Below are 17,755 nucleotides of genomic sequence, written 5' to 3' on the forward strand. Positions count from 1 at the left end.
TTAACAAGTCAATTTGCCATCTAATCTAGTTAATTAATTGTACTTCCGATCTGTATGTATGAATGTAAATCACATTGTTAGACTGCACAACATATCCTGAAGTACCAAAATTTTCCTATATGTTGTATTTTTTAAAAGTTTGTTTTCCTGCTTTCTAGTTTTACCACTTCTAGGTGATTTACCTGTCAATCTAACAGCTCTTGATAAACTTTTCACAAAGCACAGCTTCTGAAAGCATCCAAGGATAGTAGTGCCTTCCTAGATAAACAAAAGGATTTGTGCATAAAACCACGTTGCTCGGAGGGTTCAGTTTGTGCGCTGAGTTTGCAGTAGTGGCAGAAATACATGCTAAGGCACTTGCTCAGTAGAGAGGAACAGTGCAGGAATGGGAAACACTTCTTAATGCTGTGATATATGAATCTGTAACACAGCGCACTGACTCAGTTATTTAGTCAGATTGTTATTTGGGGCTGCACCATCCCTCGCTGCATGTGCAGGTACTGATCACCTCCTGTGGATCATGACGCTATTGTTTGTACTTTATCCAGCACAAATAGCAGCCACTCAGGACTAGCCTTAGAAATACCTGTATGCATGTCCTTTCCCACTGGAATTCCTTGGAAGCGATAGTTGATCATAATTCTCTGCACTCCCATCTTCACATTTTGCTGCACGTGGCCACACCTGGGCACACCTCTCTGTCATGCAGCAAGACTGTGGCTTGACCACAGACTTCATCAAGATTTCCCAACAGGTTCTTCCAAAGTCTGTGTTTCATATCAGGCCCTCTCACCCCCCAAGAGAGAGGGACCAGCACCAACTTCCTCCAGAAGCTTGGACCTGGAAAACACTGTGTGTTGAGGTGGAAGGCAGAGATACAGATACTTCTTTAATTTTGTTTGAGAGCAAAATAGCGTCAGTAATTGCTCTAAACTTCATTAGCTCATGGAAGTCCTGTGAATGGTCTGCCGGGAAAGTGAATGCTGTCCTCCTGTGGGATTTTCATAACATGTTGGGACCAAAGAGGATTTGTTCTTCTCAATAACTAATTATTTTCTGTCTTTTCATGAGACACTTTAATTCTTACAAATGCAGAAAACTTAGTCCTCTAACAAGCTTGCAAGCATGGATGAGCTAAGCACCCAGTTCCTTCCTCTTCACCAAGCCATTGTAAACCACACCCTGACTATCAGTCAACCCCTTTGCTTAAAAGTATGCAGTGATAAGCAGAGCTCTGGCTGATGAATGGACTGTTTCTTCAGAAAAGGAGACTAGAGTTCCAGGTTTCCTACAAGACAGCAGTAGCTGCCCTGACTTTTCCCTAGCAGCATTCTGAATTTTTGACCAAAAAAGTCCATCAGACTGATGTTTTCACTGTAAACATGATGAAGTTAGAGAAAATAATTCCTAAAATTAATGGAAATACAACTTTTTCTTTGCAATTCATTGCTCACTTATGCTGCTAGTAGAACAGATACGTGCTGTGCTGACATCTGTTGCGCGTGTTCCAGACTATATTGAAGTAAAGGAACTGTCTTGTATGAGGTCAGGAGCGTTTGCCTTGTAGAGGCATTCTCTTGGAAAGGAATCTAGGAGGAACAAAGTAAAGGAAAAAGAAAGAGATCTTTCTGGCCTGATTGTTCATTTCAGTTTACTTTTGCATTGTTAAGGGGAAAAAGAGAAGACTGTTAAAATGCCATTATATTGTATGTTACCTCTCTGGACTTGTTACACAAGCTACACAATTGTTCCATGCAAAATGTAGCTTTAATACAGCACTAGAGTTTGAGATTATCACGTACTCAGGAAGTACATTAAGGCATAAAGCTTATCTTCCTACCTGCACTTAGTTCATATAATATTATCTTCATATAACATGAAAATGATGAAATATAAACTGGAAATACATACAAAGGCCTACAGTTATTTTAGTAGCTGAGTGCCTCGGCATCTATTCGTTCTTCACTTTCTTTTGCACTCTGTATTCTTTGAGAGTGATCTATTTCAAAACAACCACCATTTGAAAGGACATATGACCAAGACAGGTTAAGTAACTGATAGCCTTGATTCCAAGTTAAAGAAAACTAATGTGCCTTTATACAGGACTTGGTTTTGTCATGTTCTTTCTCCTGTCCTTCCCCATTGTTTCAGGTCTTGAAAGATGGAGGGAAGTACTTTCTGGACACTCCCAATGAAGACTGTGGAAACTGGATGATGTTTGTCCGGCTAGCCCGGAACCAAGAAGAACAGACTCTTGTGGCTTATCAGCACTGTGGAGAAGTCTACTTCACAACTGTTAAGGTAGTTAAACCCACAGTGTTTCACCTGTCATCCAAATTGAAATGTATAGGCATAGGTTCCGAAAGGCTAACCCGTTTACGGATGAAAAAGTGATTATATTGTGCCAACTGGATCTTTATATATCCTTTTATATCACTTAATCCATAGTATAGCAAGCAGTGTATGGGGTTTTCCAGTAAAAAATGGTGTGTACTTGCTGTCATGGGTAGTGAAGAAACTGAACAGAGTAAAACAGAAATATAATTCATGGTAGCAGTGTTTAAATGTGAATTTTGTAAAGTTCTTCAGTCCCAGATAGGTACATGGTGAGATGATCTAGCATTGTTACATTCAACAGTACTTCCTCCTATACGCTTAGGAAACTGAAGTATGTTGAACATTCATTGTTTTTCTTTTTTATTCTGAAGTCAATGTTTGTGTATCACTGTGAACAACACTTAAAATGAAAACAGATATAATATTAGTCAAAAGACATTACTGTGGGATTAAAATTCAGCATTTCAATTTAATTTCCAAGATTGGCACACATTTTTGTGATACAGTAGTGTTTACTTTTGTTCCTCCACGGTTGTTTATCTACCTACACAGTGAGAAAAATATTTACCAGACTGACAATGTGAGAAGTTAATAGTGATAATATTTTACACCTTCAAAGTCTTTTATTACAGTGTGAAGTATAGTTGCTTTTGGATTAATATTAAAATAATTATTTTTAACAAATGAAAATGAATGTAAAATAGTAAATGCTACTCTGAGATATTGTTTATGCTGTGTTTGAGATTCTGATGCAGCATTTGAGATTTCAGTTTGATTTCAAATGCGTGCTAAACTTGTAGAACTGACAGAATTAGTAACACTGTGTCTGGGAAGCATAAACAAATGCTTTTCAAAGAAGTTGAAGTTGTGAACTGGTAACTTAGAATTTCCACTACCATTTAAATACTATTGAACCAGCTCTCTGCTGATTTCAGCATAACTCTGCTCATTGGCATGAATGGAGAGTTGCATTCTATATATGGACATGAAGAGTATGTTAGGATGAGGAATGTACCTTGGAACCTTCACTGTGCTGTCTGTCACAGGGAATTACATTGGTTTTGTTTCTCCTAAGTCCCAGTATCATTCTCAGTACTGTGGCATCCTGCAGATCTTGTTCTGTTCAGCAAAAGTGATAGCCTTTTCCTAGACTTAAGCACACCCTGCTGGCCACAGCATGAGGCTGCCTTAGGGCTGGTTATGAAGATCTTTTCTCAAGTTATTTTGGATAAAGTCTGTTAAATTGGGAGTAGAAGGATTGGCTCCTCCCCCCACTGTTTTTACAAAGGCATGGGATTTTGGTGACATGAAACTGCAGCTTCAAAAGCACACATGTAAGTGGCACACTAACAGCACTATTAGTGTACTTGCTGACCTAATGACTGCAGTCCCTAGAAGTGTTTTAAAGAAGTATAGAATTATGAGGGAGTAGAAATCATCCATAGTTGCTGACTTGTCTGATCACAGGACAGTTTTGCATAGTTGCTGCCACAGCTTTCTGTTATTGTCACAGATAAGACAGAGTAAATGACAGCTTATAGTAGGTTTGGATACTGGCGTTTAATCTCAGTTTTACTGAGATTAGAGCTTTTAGCTTACTTGACTATTTCACACACTGATGTGCTTGCTGTCCCTCCAAAGTTTCATTGACTAGGTCTCAGCTTCCCACAGAGTTCTCTGCTGGTCCAGGAACGTCAGGCAGGAAGTCATGAAGGTATCATCCTATGTAGCTTTTTGTGGGTTGCGGTCTCAGGTGTCACTAGCCATGGTCCCAGGGCATCTCCAAGCATGTGTCTCTGTGAACCTACCCCAGGCTTGGTTCTTCTCCATCTGAATAGACTATATGCAGGAGCACAGTGCATGATAGGCCTCCTAGTTGGTGGCTGTGCCTCATGTCCTTTATTGAGTGGAGAATTCCACACATAGCATTTATGTTTAGGCCAGGTGTTATCAAAAGGCACAAGCAATCCATACTGGCTGTAGTTAGCAAGCAGACTTGTGCCTGGGAGATCAAAAGTTCACTTTTTGACATTATACACACAATTACCTTTTACCTGTTAACATTCACAATTTAATTATCTTTCAGCTGTCATGTTTATCCAACACCAATGTTAAAAAATAAGTGCATTTTAAGATGTCACATTTTGTGGAATAAGTCTCAGCTGCTCTTCTTCCAGGCTAGTTTGTTCTTTTTAGTGATACAAATTTATCATAGAATCAGAGAATTTAGTTTAGCTTAAATAAAACTAAACGATTGATTCTATCCCTGTTGCAGGAAAATTATTTTTTATTACAGATTAAAAAGACTGTGTAGAGGGCCAGGGAGCCATATAAATCATGACCACAAACTTAGTTTTCTCCTTTGCTTTTAAATAACTAACGGACCTTTAGCCAGTGAGTGTAATCACTCCTCTCTTTTTCTATTTGATGTGTTATTGACTCAAAGTATTTGTCAGAGGAGGTCATAGTTCAGTGCAAGGAAAGATCTGGGCAGGCACGACTGGATGAGACTGCAGATAGTGGGCTCCCTTAGAGCTGTGTGGGAAGGGAGCCAGCACATGGAAACATGCAAGTTTCACTTGCAGTCCATATATTGATCAACTCTGCACCCATGTTGCCTGAGTGCAACACATCCAGGAGGCAGCCAAGCTCTTGTGCATTCACAGTGCATTTTTCCTTTGATTGTACCCTATAGCGAAGTGTTTTGTTCCTTGGGCTTTGCAACATCAAGGAATAGGCCTGGGATGTTGTTTGGAAAGACTGCTGGACATCACAGACAAATAGATCTCACTGGGTAAGGTCATGAGGGCTGAGGCACCTCTCCTGCTACTTTTCCCCCAAAATTTCTGTACATTTGTATTTCTGCTTTTAGAAACTGAAGGTGTCAACCCTCCTGAATAGTAATTCTCCAAAAATGCTTGAATCTTGAAACTAACTTACTAATAATTTAAACAGATTCAAAGAACGCAACCTGGGAAAGGACACAGATTGCACACACAACTTATCTCCAATCTTCAGTATTTGGTATAGGAACATTTGGGCAAGTAAATGTGCTGTTTTCTTCCATTCACAGCCAATTGAACCCCATACAGAATTGAAAGTATGGTATGCTGCCGATTATGCCAAATTTATGGAAACTTCTGCAGTCTTCATTAAAGAAGAATCTGATATCTGTCCATTGCCTCCAGTAGCGGTAAGTACCCCTGATCTGCATTCAAACCATCACCAGACATAGTAAATTACAATTTACATGTTTTCTGTGTTTATGTAACTCTGGTAATGCTGGACTGGACCACAGTGTAGTAGCCTGACACAAAGCCAAGAGCAACTTGAACCAACAGTTACTCAAAGAAAGGCTGTTCTTCATTTCTTGTGTTCATAATCCAATAGAGCCATTAGATATCACTGGAAGTGAGTGGCACCAGTGTGATGTGTTGGAAAGACTTGGATTAATTTGTAGATAACCAAGATGCCCAGCCTCAAGCTTCTTTCCCCAGTTTCCCTTTATTATGCCCTGACTGGCTGGTCAGATAATGCACCGATGATTTCAGTTTTTCCTGTGCTGTAACACTTCTAATTCCAATACTATCCCCTCTCTATAGTAGTAGGAATCCTTAAACTCATAGGAGAAGCTTGTAAGCACTGAATATATGACCATGAGGATTAGTACCTGCAATAGATGGAAATGTTAAACGGGAATATAATAAAAGCAGGAATTCAGAGGTGGTTCAGGAAGGAAGTAACCCTGTTTTTGCATTTGCATGAGGGCCTTAGAATACACCCCAGAAAGAAGGGGTGGGAAGGCCACAGCATCAGACATAGATAAGGTAGAGGGGAGGGCACTGTCTGTAAAGACAGAGTAGGTGTAGGCTCAGCATGTTCTCAAGAGCAAGCTAGCCCAAGAGCACGGGAAGGTAAGGACAGTGTATGAGAAGCTGAAGTAAAATATAGAGACAGGAAGTACATGGTCGAGTATTAACTGGAAGTACATTTCAGTAGTGACTGCAGGGGTTTTTTTGTAATTGTTTTTCATTGGATTTTAAAGATGTCTATATTTAAAGTGAATTCAGCTGAATCCAGTAGAGCTTTCATTTCCACAGAAATAATACTTCCAAATAATGCGTTGCTGCCAAAAAAGCTTTTATGTTTTAATGCCTCTAAGACAGGATGGGCTTGATATTTCCAAACTTAAGGTGTTTCTTATTGAGTTTAAGTTTAATGCCAAATGTCAAGCTAAGTGAAGGAGTCTCTCTTGGAGACATTGACCATTACTGCCTGGTAAAGTATGGAGTCCTCCCAAAACACAAGGGAATCCTGTATAGCTAAACTACATTTGTGTGCAGAAACTCACCCAATTTTTGTATGATTGCAATGGCAGATAAATTACATCAGTCTAAGGATAAAGGATAAATTTGCAACTGCTTTTACAAGTAATTCCATACAAGAAACAAATGTAGAGACTTTGAAATTCTGTAAGCACAAGTAAACAAAGGTGAAGGACTCGGGACAAAACCACAGAAATTGGTATTTTGCCAACCATTTTTTTTTCCTTCTAGTTTGTAGACTGGTAGAGAGAATCCATTTCCAGCTGAACAGCTCTGTGGTAGTACACTGAAGGAAATTACAGTAGGGACAATGACCGGTCTTGGGAAGGCCCAGGAAAAGATGAAGTGTCAGTAAGAAGAATATTACCTTCCCTCAGAACAGCTAATAAGGAAGACCTGTTTCTGTTCTCATTGCAGAAAGAGCCTATAGAGCCTTGGATATGCTCCAGCTGTGGAAGCACTTTTGCAGCTTTTGCTCTGCTGGAATCTCACCAGTGCATGCATAAAGACCGAGTCCTTGCCACCAGGTTCAGATCGCCAAATAAACTGGGACCTGTAAAAGCAAAAAGCAAACTCAAAGGGAAACTGAGAGCAGCGGCACTGGGCAAAAGCATCGCCCAGTGCTACGGGACCTGTTCCTCTGCTGCAAAGCTCAGCTGTGCCAGCTCAGGAAGCACTTGTGATGCACTTGGGAGGTTTATACCTAGATGGAGAAATGCCCGGTCTTCGCTGCTGAAAGGAAGGGAGGTGAAGCAGCCCGACGGCTTCCCCTGCCGGCTCTGCGGGAAGGTATTTGATTCCCTGGATAAGCTCACAGTCCACACGTACGCGCACAAAGGGGAGCGCCCCTACAAGTGTGCACAGCACGGATGCACAAAAGCCTTCATTTCCAGATATAAACTGCTCAGGTACAGCACTGAAAGCAATCCTTTTCTGCTGAGTGTGTGTGTGTGTGTGTGGGAAACCAAGGACATCTTTTTCCTCTCAAGTGCCCTAGTGACAGTTAATCCCCAAGTTCCAGTGTTTATTATTCCCATTTGGGTAGAATTGGAGAAAACTAATCTCCCTCAATTGCAGCAGCTACTCAGAAACGTTATATTGAGCAATTTTAATGTACTATGATTAACACCTTCCCCCCAGAAAAGTCAGGTTTTTCCTAATAGTCTGAGGATTTGTGAAAAAGCCTTCCTTGGAGAGTGCCAGTGTTTTGAAGTCTCAGCTGCACTGTGTACTAGAGTGAATGTAAATGCAAATAACTCTTTTCTTTTGTCTCCCTTAGGCACTCAGCCATTCATTCTTCACAGAAATCTCACCAGTGTGGCTACTGTGAAAAGACCTTTCACAGGAAAGACCATCTAAAGAATCACCTTAAGACTCATGACCCTAACAAGATGGCCTTCAAGTGTGAAGACTGTGGCAAGAAGTACAACACCAAGCTAGGCTATAAGAGACACTTGGCTCTTCATGCAGCCACCAGTGGGGACCTCACCTGTAGGGTATGTGCCCAGGAGTTTGGCGGTACTGAAGTTTTGTTGGAACACCTCAAAAGCCATGCAGGGAAACCAGCTGGCAATACCAAGGAAAAGAAACATAAGTGTGACCACTGTGAGCGTCACTTCTATACCCGTAAAGACGTGCGGCGTCACATGGTAGTTCACACAGGCTGCAAAGACTTTCTATGCCAGTTTTGTGCCCAGAGGTTTGGACGGAAGGACCACTTGACTCGCCATACTAGGAAGACTCATCCACAAGAACTGCTGAAGAGCAGATTGCAGAATGGGGACTCAGTGGGTCTCCTTGACCAGCTTTTTCCACTCAGACTGAAGGAAGATGCCAGCATACTGTCTCCTTTTCCTGAAAGGGTCTCTGTGCAGAATGGGATTTTGAATAGTTCTGAATCAGAGGAATACAACTGTTCACATCTTCATTCCCAGCCAAACTTACAAACTGCTCTTCCTGTTGAACCTTCTCCTCATTTGCAAAGGATGGGCTGTGCAGACAGCCTTCCAGCTGTCCATCCCACACCATGCTCAACAGCCATTCCTGCCAACCTGAACCTTCATCAGCCTAGTAAATATGACCTTAGTTCTACCTCATTTGCAGCAGGATCCCTCAAGAATCTTCCGATAAAAGTGGATGTTAAAGGTTACAACGTGCACCTACTTGAGGACCTGCCATTACCAGAACCTCAATCTCTGCAGAAAATCAGTCTGGAAGAAGCTTCCTCAGGGCCTGTAGGGGATACTAACAAGTACCCAGTGCACAAGGAGACAGAAGCAGCAGCTGAAACTGCGAGCCTGCCTTTCATGGATCTCACTCATGTGATGAGTTTCTGGCAGCTCCCACCAGGCGACAACCAGAACACTACTGGGGACATCACAATGGCTTTTGGCCCAGAGGAGCCATCCCACAGGCTGAATGGCCTTGGCCAACAGCAAGGTCTTCAGCTAGCAGCTGGTGGGATGGCCATAAACCAGCTGCATCATCTTCCTCGCTCCTTTCCATCCACTACAAATTCTGTAACATTGCCTCATTTTCATCATGCCTTCAAGTAACTGTCACAGTGTTTGTTTGTTTGTTTTCCTTATTTTTTTAAGACTCTGCTTTTTACTTAAATCTGTTAGGATGGGGTGTTTTTGGTTTGGTTTTGGTTTTTTTGTTTTTGTTTTATTAAGAAAAAGTGCCCCAAATGTTTTCAAAGCACGTTATGAAACATGGTAGTTAAATTCAGGATGTTAATAAACAAGAAGCTCTATTTTTCATACTACTATTAGTTTTTTAGGATATGACAACAGTAGAACTAACATATTTCCCTCAACACCCTCTGTATTTTTGTTTCTTACCTTTCCTGCAAACAGCTGAATAAATATCTTCAATTATAGTAAAGCATTGTAACAGGCACAATAAAACTACGGCTGCTGCAGTAGGAGAAATAGGGTTAGGGTAAAGGGGAAGAAGGGGAAAGATCACAGAAAGTAAATTTTAATGAGCCATAAATCACAGCAAACTTACACATATGGCAAATGTAACAAACAATTTAACATTGCATAGATTTCTGTCCAGCACTTAATTACGAAACTTTATGAATCTTTTAATTGAAATCAGAATCATTCCAGGAGTAAATCTTACCTCCTCGTTTCACTTTTTTTAAATGAAGAAAATCACTACTGTGATGATTTTTAACTAGATTTTGTTTTCTGAAGTGCACTTCAGCTGTGTGCATCTCCTGCATTTTGTTCCTGGGGCTGGAAATAACTACCACTTTTGCATGACTGTGTAAGAACTGATGTCTTCTATATGTGCAGTTTCAGAATGGGAAGTGAATTGTCTTGAAGGTTTAGAGCAAAACATTAATTTTCACTTAGAGCTGGATCTGACAAGCTATCAGACACTGGCCTTTCTCTCTCTATAGTAAAACACTTAAGCATTTGCTTAAATTTAAGCATGTGTTATCCCATTGGGTCAACAGCTTGATTGATTTAACAATAAAAAAATGATTCCTACCTTATTCACCTTTTGTTGATAAAATTGGCCTTTGGTTCATCTGGAAAATGATAATTAATTATAGCCATCTGAAATGTGGATTCTGCCACAGAAAGCCCAGGGAAGCCTACAAACAAGCAGGACCTCTGTGGGGCCAGGGGTAGGTCCATGCACAGAAGGGTTGTGGTGATGAGCTGATGCTGGGCCCTGTTCAAAGCCAGGTTATGAACCTACCTCACAAGTGGCACCTGAAAATAGTGGGTGTGATAATGGTCAAGGTTATTTTAATCAAAAGGGTTTTGCTCAGTAGCACTGTGACAGCTGCAGTTGGACTTCCAGCCTTTGTTTCTTCTCAAACAGACCCAGGGTGATTTTTGATTGTTACCCGGGGTAAATGATCTCTGTACGTTTCCAGTTGATGCTGGGTTGGTGTGACGGTCCTATCACCTGATGCAGGAACTACCAGAAATCACAAAGACTGCATCACTTAGTAGAGAATATTATCATTAAAAAGCCCTAAATGCTTCAAAATTTACTTTGTCTAAGCCATGCTTGTAAAAAAGTTTTAAAATCCTGTTTTTAGTGGATGATGCAATTACTAATTAATTCTGTTGCAGCTAAAACAGACTTTCTGAATCTGAATAAATTTTCAAACCCCAAGTTCTCCCCCATTAATCACAGGAATATTTCCAGACAGCTTCAAATAAAAAATATTTTTTAAATTATTGCTGTTTTGATATTAATTAACTACACTGACATTGTACATCTACAATGATCTGAATATTCTTACAAGTTTCATTAGTAGTTGGATTAAGGGAAGGTTGTATTATTGCAGTTCATGCAAGAATGTGTTTATCAGAAATACTGTTGAGGGGTATTTTTTTGCTATGAAAATTTCTAGGATAAGGCAAACCATAAGGAATGTTAAGACCATTCTTGTAAGGACAACAGCAGGAAGAAGATCAGGTGCTGCATGGTCATGCCCAGTTAGCAGTTATTTAAATTATGAGTTCTAGAATAGGGAAAAGGTTGCAGACAATGTTACGTGCTCATTCTACACCTAGGCTCATGTTTTCATCTGGACTTGGAAAGGTGTGTGAGCAACATGGTCTAGTGGAACTAAGTTAAGGACCCTTCCAACCCAAACCATTCTATGATTCTATGATATGACTGGCACACACATTTTTAGAGCTGTAGCAGGATGCCTGAGCTCAGAGCTGCCAGGAGGGAAGCTGCTCCCTGACCTCAGCCTCTTCTGAAATATGGAAGTATGTGCTGGTGAGAGGAGGTTATTGCATGTTACTACAGAAAGAACACGTCTTATTCATGTAAAAAGAAAATAACCACTTTTGATCTTAAAATGCTTAAAAATCACACAATGATGGTGTCTACAGGTAAAACACAGCAGCAAACCTTAAATGTGTAGTACTGCAGCTTTAACCCTTCAGTCCCTTCAAATTTCTTTTTCAACATTCTTGACATCATAAATGGAAGAGGAAGCTGATCATGTCCCATCATAAAGGCAGGCAAGCTATTTCAAAAGGTTATGTTTACAGAAAAACTGTTCTCACAACTTGGGAGATACTGCTGAGTCATCTAATACTTAGTGTAGGGCTGAACTTCCATATAGCTGGTGTTAGGGAAACTTTTGTGAGCATTTTTTGAGAGGCCATCAGTAGGTGAGGCTTGTGAATGCTTTGTTTCTGGGCAAACAAATACTTAAGGCTCAGAGGGCCTGCTTGATGTGGGCCTGAATTTCACATTTCTGAATGAGCAATAGCTTGGTTTTGAGGGGGTTCAAGGCACAGGCAAGTGCTAAAGGAGAGGTATGGAGAGGGGGCAGCAAGTCCTCCCCACCTCTCCCTGGGCTTACCTGTGGTGTCCGAGAGGATGGGGCTGACAGGCACAACTCAGGCAGTGCCAGTGGAGAAGGCAGCACGAGCTGCAGGACATCAGTTTGGTGGCACTGCCTCTGGGTGATGCCGGGCCATGAGAGCACTGGTGGGGGCAGAGGAGTGGCCCTGCACAGGCTGGGGGTGCAGTGGGGGAGGGAGGCAGCCCCACCAGCTGCCAGTGCTCCCCCTCTGCACAGCTCCTGCCTCCTGCAAATGGGAGAGAAGGATAGGAGGGCATAGGGGTGACATAGGAAAGGTAGCATAGACATGGCATAGCACCTAAAAGACAGGAAAAAAAAAGGGATTTTTTACCAAGTTCAAGCACTGGACCTCTGGGAGACCTTAAGATATTTGTTGTTGTTGGCTTTGGTTTGTCTGGGTTTTTTGCTTTGTTTTGTTTTTTTCTGGAGCCAGGAGGGCTCCAAAAAAAGCTCGATTGACTATATCACACTCCCTCCAACCCACCAGGGCAAGCGCTACGTGCTTGCGATGGTGGAAGCGAGTACCTGGTGGCTGGAAACATCCTGTGCCTCGTGCCACAGCCCGGAACACCCTCTGGGGCCTAGAGAGGCAAGTCTTGGGGCAACATGGTACTCCTGTGGCACAGGATATACATCCTCACTAGCCCCCTCGGCAATTTGTCTTTCCTAAAAGGCAGTTCTACAACTCCTTTCTCCACAATTACTGCTGTTCTTGCACAATTTGGTTTCCTCCACATGGGAGAAGGAAAGGGAGGGGTCTGCTCTTAGAGTTGGTAGAATCAGACAAGAAAATAACAGAGTAATTAAATAATTCAGTAGTGGAAATTCAGAGAGCAGCTTGACCCCAGTTAAGGAAGGACAATGTGTCCCACTGCTTATATCGCATCACTGCCATGTAGAAGAGAAAGGCTGGAATCACAGCAGCTGGTTTTCCTATCAGTTAGGAATTCCTGCTCTGGAAGTGAGCCCAGAGAGCCCCTTCCCGTTCCCCCTCCCTCTGCCTCCCTAATGCAGGCAGAACTCCACTGAGACCCTTTCCAAGGTTGCTCCCATGTTTCATAAATCACATGCTGTGAGAAATACTGGCTGCATGGGCATCTTCTTGGATCTTTAACTTCTATCACAGTGAGCTCTGCACTGCAAGCACACTTGGTATTAGCAGTAAGCCAGAATTGTATTTTTCTAATTGGCTTCCCCTAACTTCACAGGAGAAGGGGACAGTGGAAAAGCCACACATGGGAGTGGGGAAGCCTGTGTGCAATACAGCGATTTTGAATGGATGCATTTCACCCTCTATTATATCATGGTACAGCCTGTGCTAGAACACAGGCGTCCCAGCTCTCCCAGAGCTCTAAGATCAGACCCCTTTAAACACAGAAGGTACAGTTTTCTCTTTCTTCCCACCACCTCTGCATTGCACTCCTACTCCGTTTAAGCCAGGAAACAGAAGAAAATTAAGAGACTACAGAGGGAATTAATGTTCAAGTACTGTTGTGCCAAAGAGTGCAAAACTGAAGCCCAGCTGTGGAAAGAAGAGGTCACTGCTTTACCAAAGATCAGTAGGAGAGCAGTAATAAGATAAAGTAGCCCACAAACCTGGATTGAAGCTTCTTGGGAGAGGAGGTGGGAGAGGGTGGCCCTCCTTCAGAGCTTTTGTGACTTGCTTGGCTGATTGAATAGCATTAATAAAATCCTCATGGTGCTGTGTTCAGATAGATTTCTTCCCTGGCTGTTTCTGTAACAGAAAGACAAAAACTTTATTTCCCCCTTGCAAGGGATAGAGAAAAATCTTTTAGAGTAAGGGTTCTTCTTTTCTGAGGTAAGGGAAAAACATTACAAACAAAAGAAATCTGCTTTTTTTTTTTTGAGAGGTATTCAATCAAAGCTCGTTTAGCCCTTTGCCATCTATTGACAGCACCAGAAGACTGATGAAAGAATAATGACCTCCAATAAAATACTCTGGTCATGCCATCCAACGGGTGGAAGAGGCAATAAAGACATTATGATCAACACCTTCCCTTCTCAGATTCCACCCCCCTTTCACTTGTCAGATTCTTCTTCTTGCTTTAAATCTTTGTGCACATGTGTTTCTTTCCACAACAGATTTTAAAAGACATTTTACAATGGCAGTCTGCATGGATACCATATCAGTAGTCATTTGGCATCTCTGGGTAAAATTAGACACATGTATGTCCATGTGTCTTCCACTCTCCCCAACAATGCATGAAAAAACCCTGTTCCAGTAAGAGCTCAAGCCTCTTCCCCTCCAGCTCTGTAAATAAGATCAATTTAAATACATTTTTAAACCCTCAAGTACAATAGCAGTAGATTTCCATAGATTCATCATGGAAAATCTGGAGATACTGACAGCTCCCAGGTTCAAGATGGTACATTCATGCACCAACTATCTTGGATCATGCTTTCAGATTTAAGAGAAGAGGAAGCTGTCAGAGACTTGCATAGTCTTTAAAATACACACGTTAATATTTCCTGTAAGTGCCGAGATGCTCATGTGCCCAGAATAGTCATGACACCTACTGGTCTGGCTTCTGAAAGTATTCTCAGACACCAGCAGCACAGGGACAGGGAGGAAAGAATCTGGCACTGAGTCAAGCACATATGTGAGACTCATCCACAACATCCAGCTTTGTCCCCAGAGAAAACAATAGCGCTACTGAATGAAAGGCTTCATATGGAGGTAAGACGCGTTTGGATTTTAACTATACCTTTGGGGGGGGACTGCTTCTTCACGGTGATTTCTGTTCCCCGCAGTCTCTGTTTCAAAGAGCTGAAGGGCTTGCACTCCTTGTTGAAGGCTTTCTTGCATTTTGGATCATGTCTCAGCTGGGATGCAAAGAAAAACAGTCGCTCATGGGCTGAAGTCATGCTTTGTTAATGATGCCTACTTACCCAAGCTTTAAAACTACTTCTATTCAGGAACAGGGAGCTGAAGCAGTATTTATTCCAGATTCAGTTTAACTCCTGAAGGAGTTCAGCAACATTTTAAAAAGCTATCCAAGTACAGCTGCAGCTCAACACAAACAAGAAATAGAAGCCATTTCCAATTTGTTCTGCTCAGGGACATGCTGGAGGCCAGAAGAAGAACAGACTAGGTCTGTGAACAGTAACAGTCTCATTGGATTTCCCACCCACACCAGGACACTTGCTTTTCTTTCTTGGTTAAGAGGGAGTACAGACTGGTCCTGTTAAAGGGGCCAATATTTACATTATTAGCTCTTTGAATTTAGATAAACCTTCCAGACTGGAGGCTCCCCTGACAAACAGCTTCACATCCATTGCATCAGCGCCACTGAAACTGAAGAGGAGCAGCTGCTCCCCATTCCACAACACACATTTCTAAGTTCCAGTTTCCCTTTGAACCTTTCTATTCATGTGCTTCAGGTCCTTAACTTCTGTTTCTAGATATTTTTGACAGCAAATTTGAGAAGAGGATTCCTCTGCAGGACCACAAAGCCCCAGGATCAGTAATGCAGACTGAGGAGGGGAGGGGTGTGTGCTGAGCCCTCCTTTGCAGAAAAGCCCCACAGTTGGGTTGTGCCAGGCAAACTGCACAGCCACCCATTTAGTTTGTAATCCAGAGATCAGGGAGGTCAGGGGGAATCTTTTCATTCACTTCAGCAGGCTTTGGAACAGAGCCTGGTGCCGGCATTATGCTGTCAAAGGGACTACATATCAGATGGTTTATTAGTCTGTTTTTCCCAGGAAGTCTGAAATAATAAATTCTGCTTAGAAATCTGGAGCACAAAGGAAGCTTCAGGTTAGTTATGTCTCACCAAGAGATAATGTATTATTTTAAATGCATTACATAGTAAACATCTGTGTTTGTACAAGCAGGCAAATTAAGATAGTGCAAGAGTGCTGATTAAGTTACTGTATTTCTGTGCACATTCATTCTCTAATAAAGATCACTAATAAAGCAGTTACTAGAATGTTTGCTCTTTTGAACATGTTCAACCCATTTCTCTGCTAGCAACCACCTCCTTTTCCAGTCCTCACTACCCCTTTCAGCTAAACATATTGACATTCCCATTAGAGTTTTGTTCTACCTGAATATCTTGTGCAAAATGCCTTCCCCAGGTTGTACAAAGACCAGGTCTTGCCTTTGGGCAGCTGTGTAAAATTCAAACCATGCAAGAGTCTCAGTTACACAGCACAAGATGGCTTGACTACAGCAGAGTCAGCCTTTGGACCAAGCCCTTTGCTGAAACAGTATTTTGGTGTCTGAAAGGGATGTCTACAGTCACGTGCCAGGGCTCCCTTTTGCAGAACTACCTCATTTATCCTGTTCCTAGGAAGCATAAGCTCTCCTTTACTATTGCAGACAGCTGTTTTCTATATGCCTGCTCAGGTATGACCTTTCACAGTGATGTGGTGGGCGAGATGATGGGAGTACTCAAGTTCATCACTACCTAAATTGAGGAAGGGGGGCTGGAAAGCAAGAGCAGGCAATCTGCACCCAGATTTATTCCATTTTGTTTGTACATCACCAGGAGGCAGCGATGCCCAGGAAAGGCTCAGGGTAAACCCTCGCTATTCCATAAAGCAGCAGGTGGCACAACTCGGTGTGACACAATCCCCATTCTCAAGATAGAACGTTTCCATGATGTGCTAAACAGCATTCCAAGATGATTTCACTTTGCAACATCCCAAATTTTAGTGGATGTTTTTGAATCAGTAACTTAAAAAAAAAAATAGTTTGAGTGGGTTTTTTTGTTGGTTGGTTGGTTTGGGGTTTTTTGTTTAGTTTTAAATAGGTTTTAAAGTTACATGGAAAGTAGTTTTAAACCTTTCCGACTCAGATGGCAGTGACATTCTCATTTCAGACCAGGAACATAACTTGTATTAAACAAAAACAGTTTTTAGGAAAACCTGAACAATAACAAAGAGCCTTTTTCGTGAGACTCATAACCCTGCAAAGGGAAAGACTTCTCATGTCAATGTTCCTTACCTGCTCTTGCTGAAACAAAAGAAATCCTTGTCTCGCTGAGAAGTAGATGTGTGACTGCTTTTGTTTCTTACCTTTTTCTTCAGGTTTTACCCTACTCCAATGCACAAAGCTAAGGTTAGTGCAGTGTTTCATTGACTACAAGTGTGGAGGAACAAAGCAATTTTGTAAACTTTCCAACTCATATTCTATTGCCTGTTTAAACATCTTTCCACTTTTGCTCCCAACCAACACCTTTACATGTGTCTGTGCTTAGTCTGGGCTATGCTGTTCAAGCAGCTCCTTTCTGCCTCCCCCATCTCTTACTCTGTCCTCATCCCCTCATGGTTCTGACTAAAAAACCCAAAAAGCTGTGTCAAAGGAATTTAGGTCCAAGTACAGTGACACTGAATCAGCAACAAGCACAGATTATAGTTACTTTTGACAAGTACAACAGCAGACGAGTGAAGGATCAGCAAAGAACATGTGCACTTCTATGATGAAAGATTTTCCTTCTCGGTAAATCATAAAGTCACATTCCACCCAAGCCATTCAACACCATCTGTTACTCACTTGTTCCATTCAGCTCCTTTCCTGGTATCTGACTCATCTCAGAGTGGTTTCTCAAACCTCCTCTTCCGAGCACTAGATGATCAGTCTTCATTACTCAAAAGCTCCCAACTCAAGTTACCATGCACCAGCAATGACATAACTAGTCCTTATGATCCAGGCAGACCCTGCTTAAGCCTGTGGAACTTAGGAACACCAGTACAGGGATCAGATAAATGA

At 41.8% G+C, this 17,755-nt stretch overlaps 2 protein-coding genes across 6 annotated transcripts in view; one reads left to right on the top strand and one right to left on the bottom strand.

Annotated features, from left to right (window-relative positions):
- The window catches only part of PLAGL1 (PLAG1 like zinc finger 1), a 48,410-nt gene extending 37,540 nt beyond the window's left edge, over positions 1–10,870 (top strand). For all 5 annotated transcript variants that reach the window (XM_051615652.1, XM_051615653.1, XM_051615656.1 and 2 more), the window contains 4 exons: positions 2,152–2,301; positions 5,411–5,530; positions 7,080–7,570; positions 7,942–10,870. In XM_051615652.1, coding sequence (XP_051471612.1) covers positions 2,152–2,301; positions 5,411–5,530; positions 7,080–7,570; positions 7,942–9,217 — 2,037 coding nt within the window. In that variant the 3' untranslated portion in view covers positions 9,218–10,870. The remainder of the gene's footprint in view (positions 1–2,151; positions 2,302–5,410; positions 5,531–7,079; positions 7,571–7,941) is intronic.
- A 776-nt stretch (positions 10,871–11,646) lies between these two features.
- Positions 11,647–14,973, bottom strand: ZC2HC1B (zinc finger C2HC-type containing 1B). Its single transcript, XM_051615666.1, is given in 3 exon segments — positions 11,647–12,247; positions 13,618–13,750; positions 14,743–14,973. Coding segments are annotated over 3 exon segments (531 nt in total). The 5' UTR covers positions 14,908–14,973; the 3' UTR covers positions 11,647–12,014.
- Between the last annotated feature and the right edge of the window lie 2,782 nt (positions 14,974–17,755).

Source organism: Apus apus, chromosome 3 (genome assembly GCF_020740795.1).
Source record: "Apus apus isolate bApuApu2 chromosome 3, bApuApu2.pri.cur, whole genome shotgun sequence".
In the NCBI taxonomy this organism is placed as follows: Eukaryota; Metazoa; Chordata; class Aves; order Apodiformes; family Apodidae; genus Apus; species Apus apus.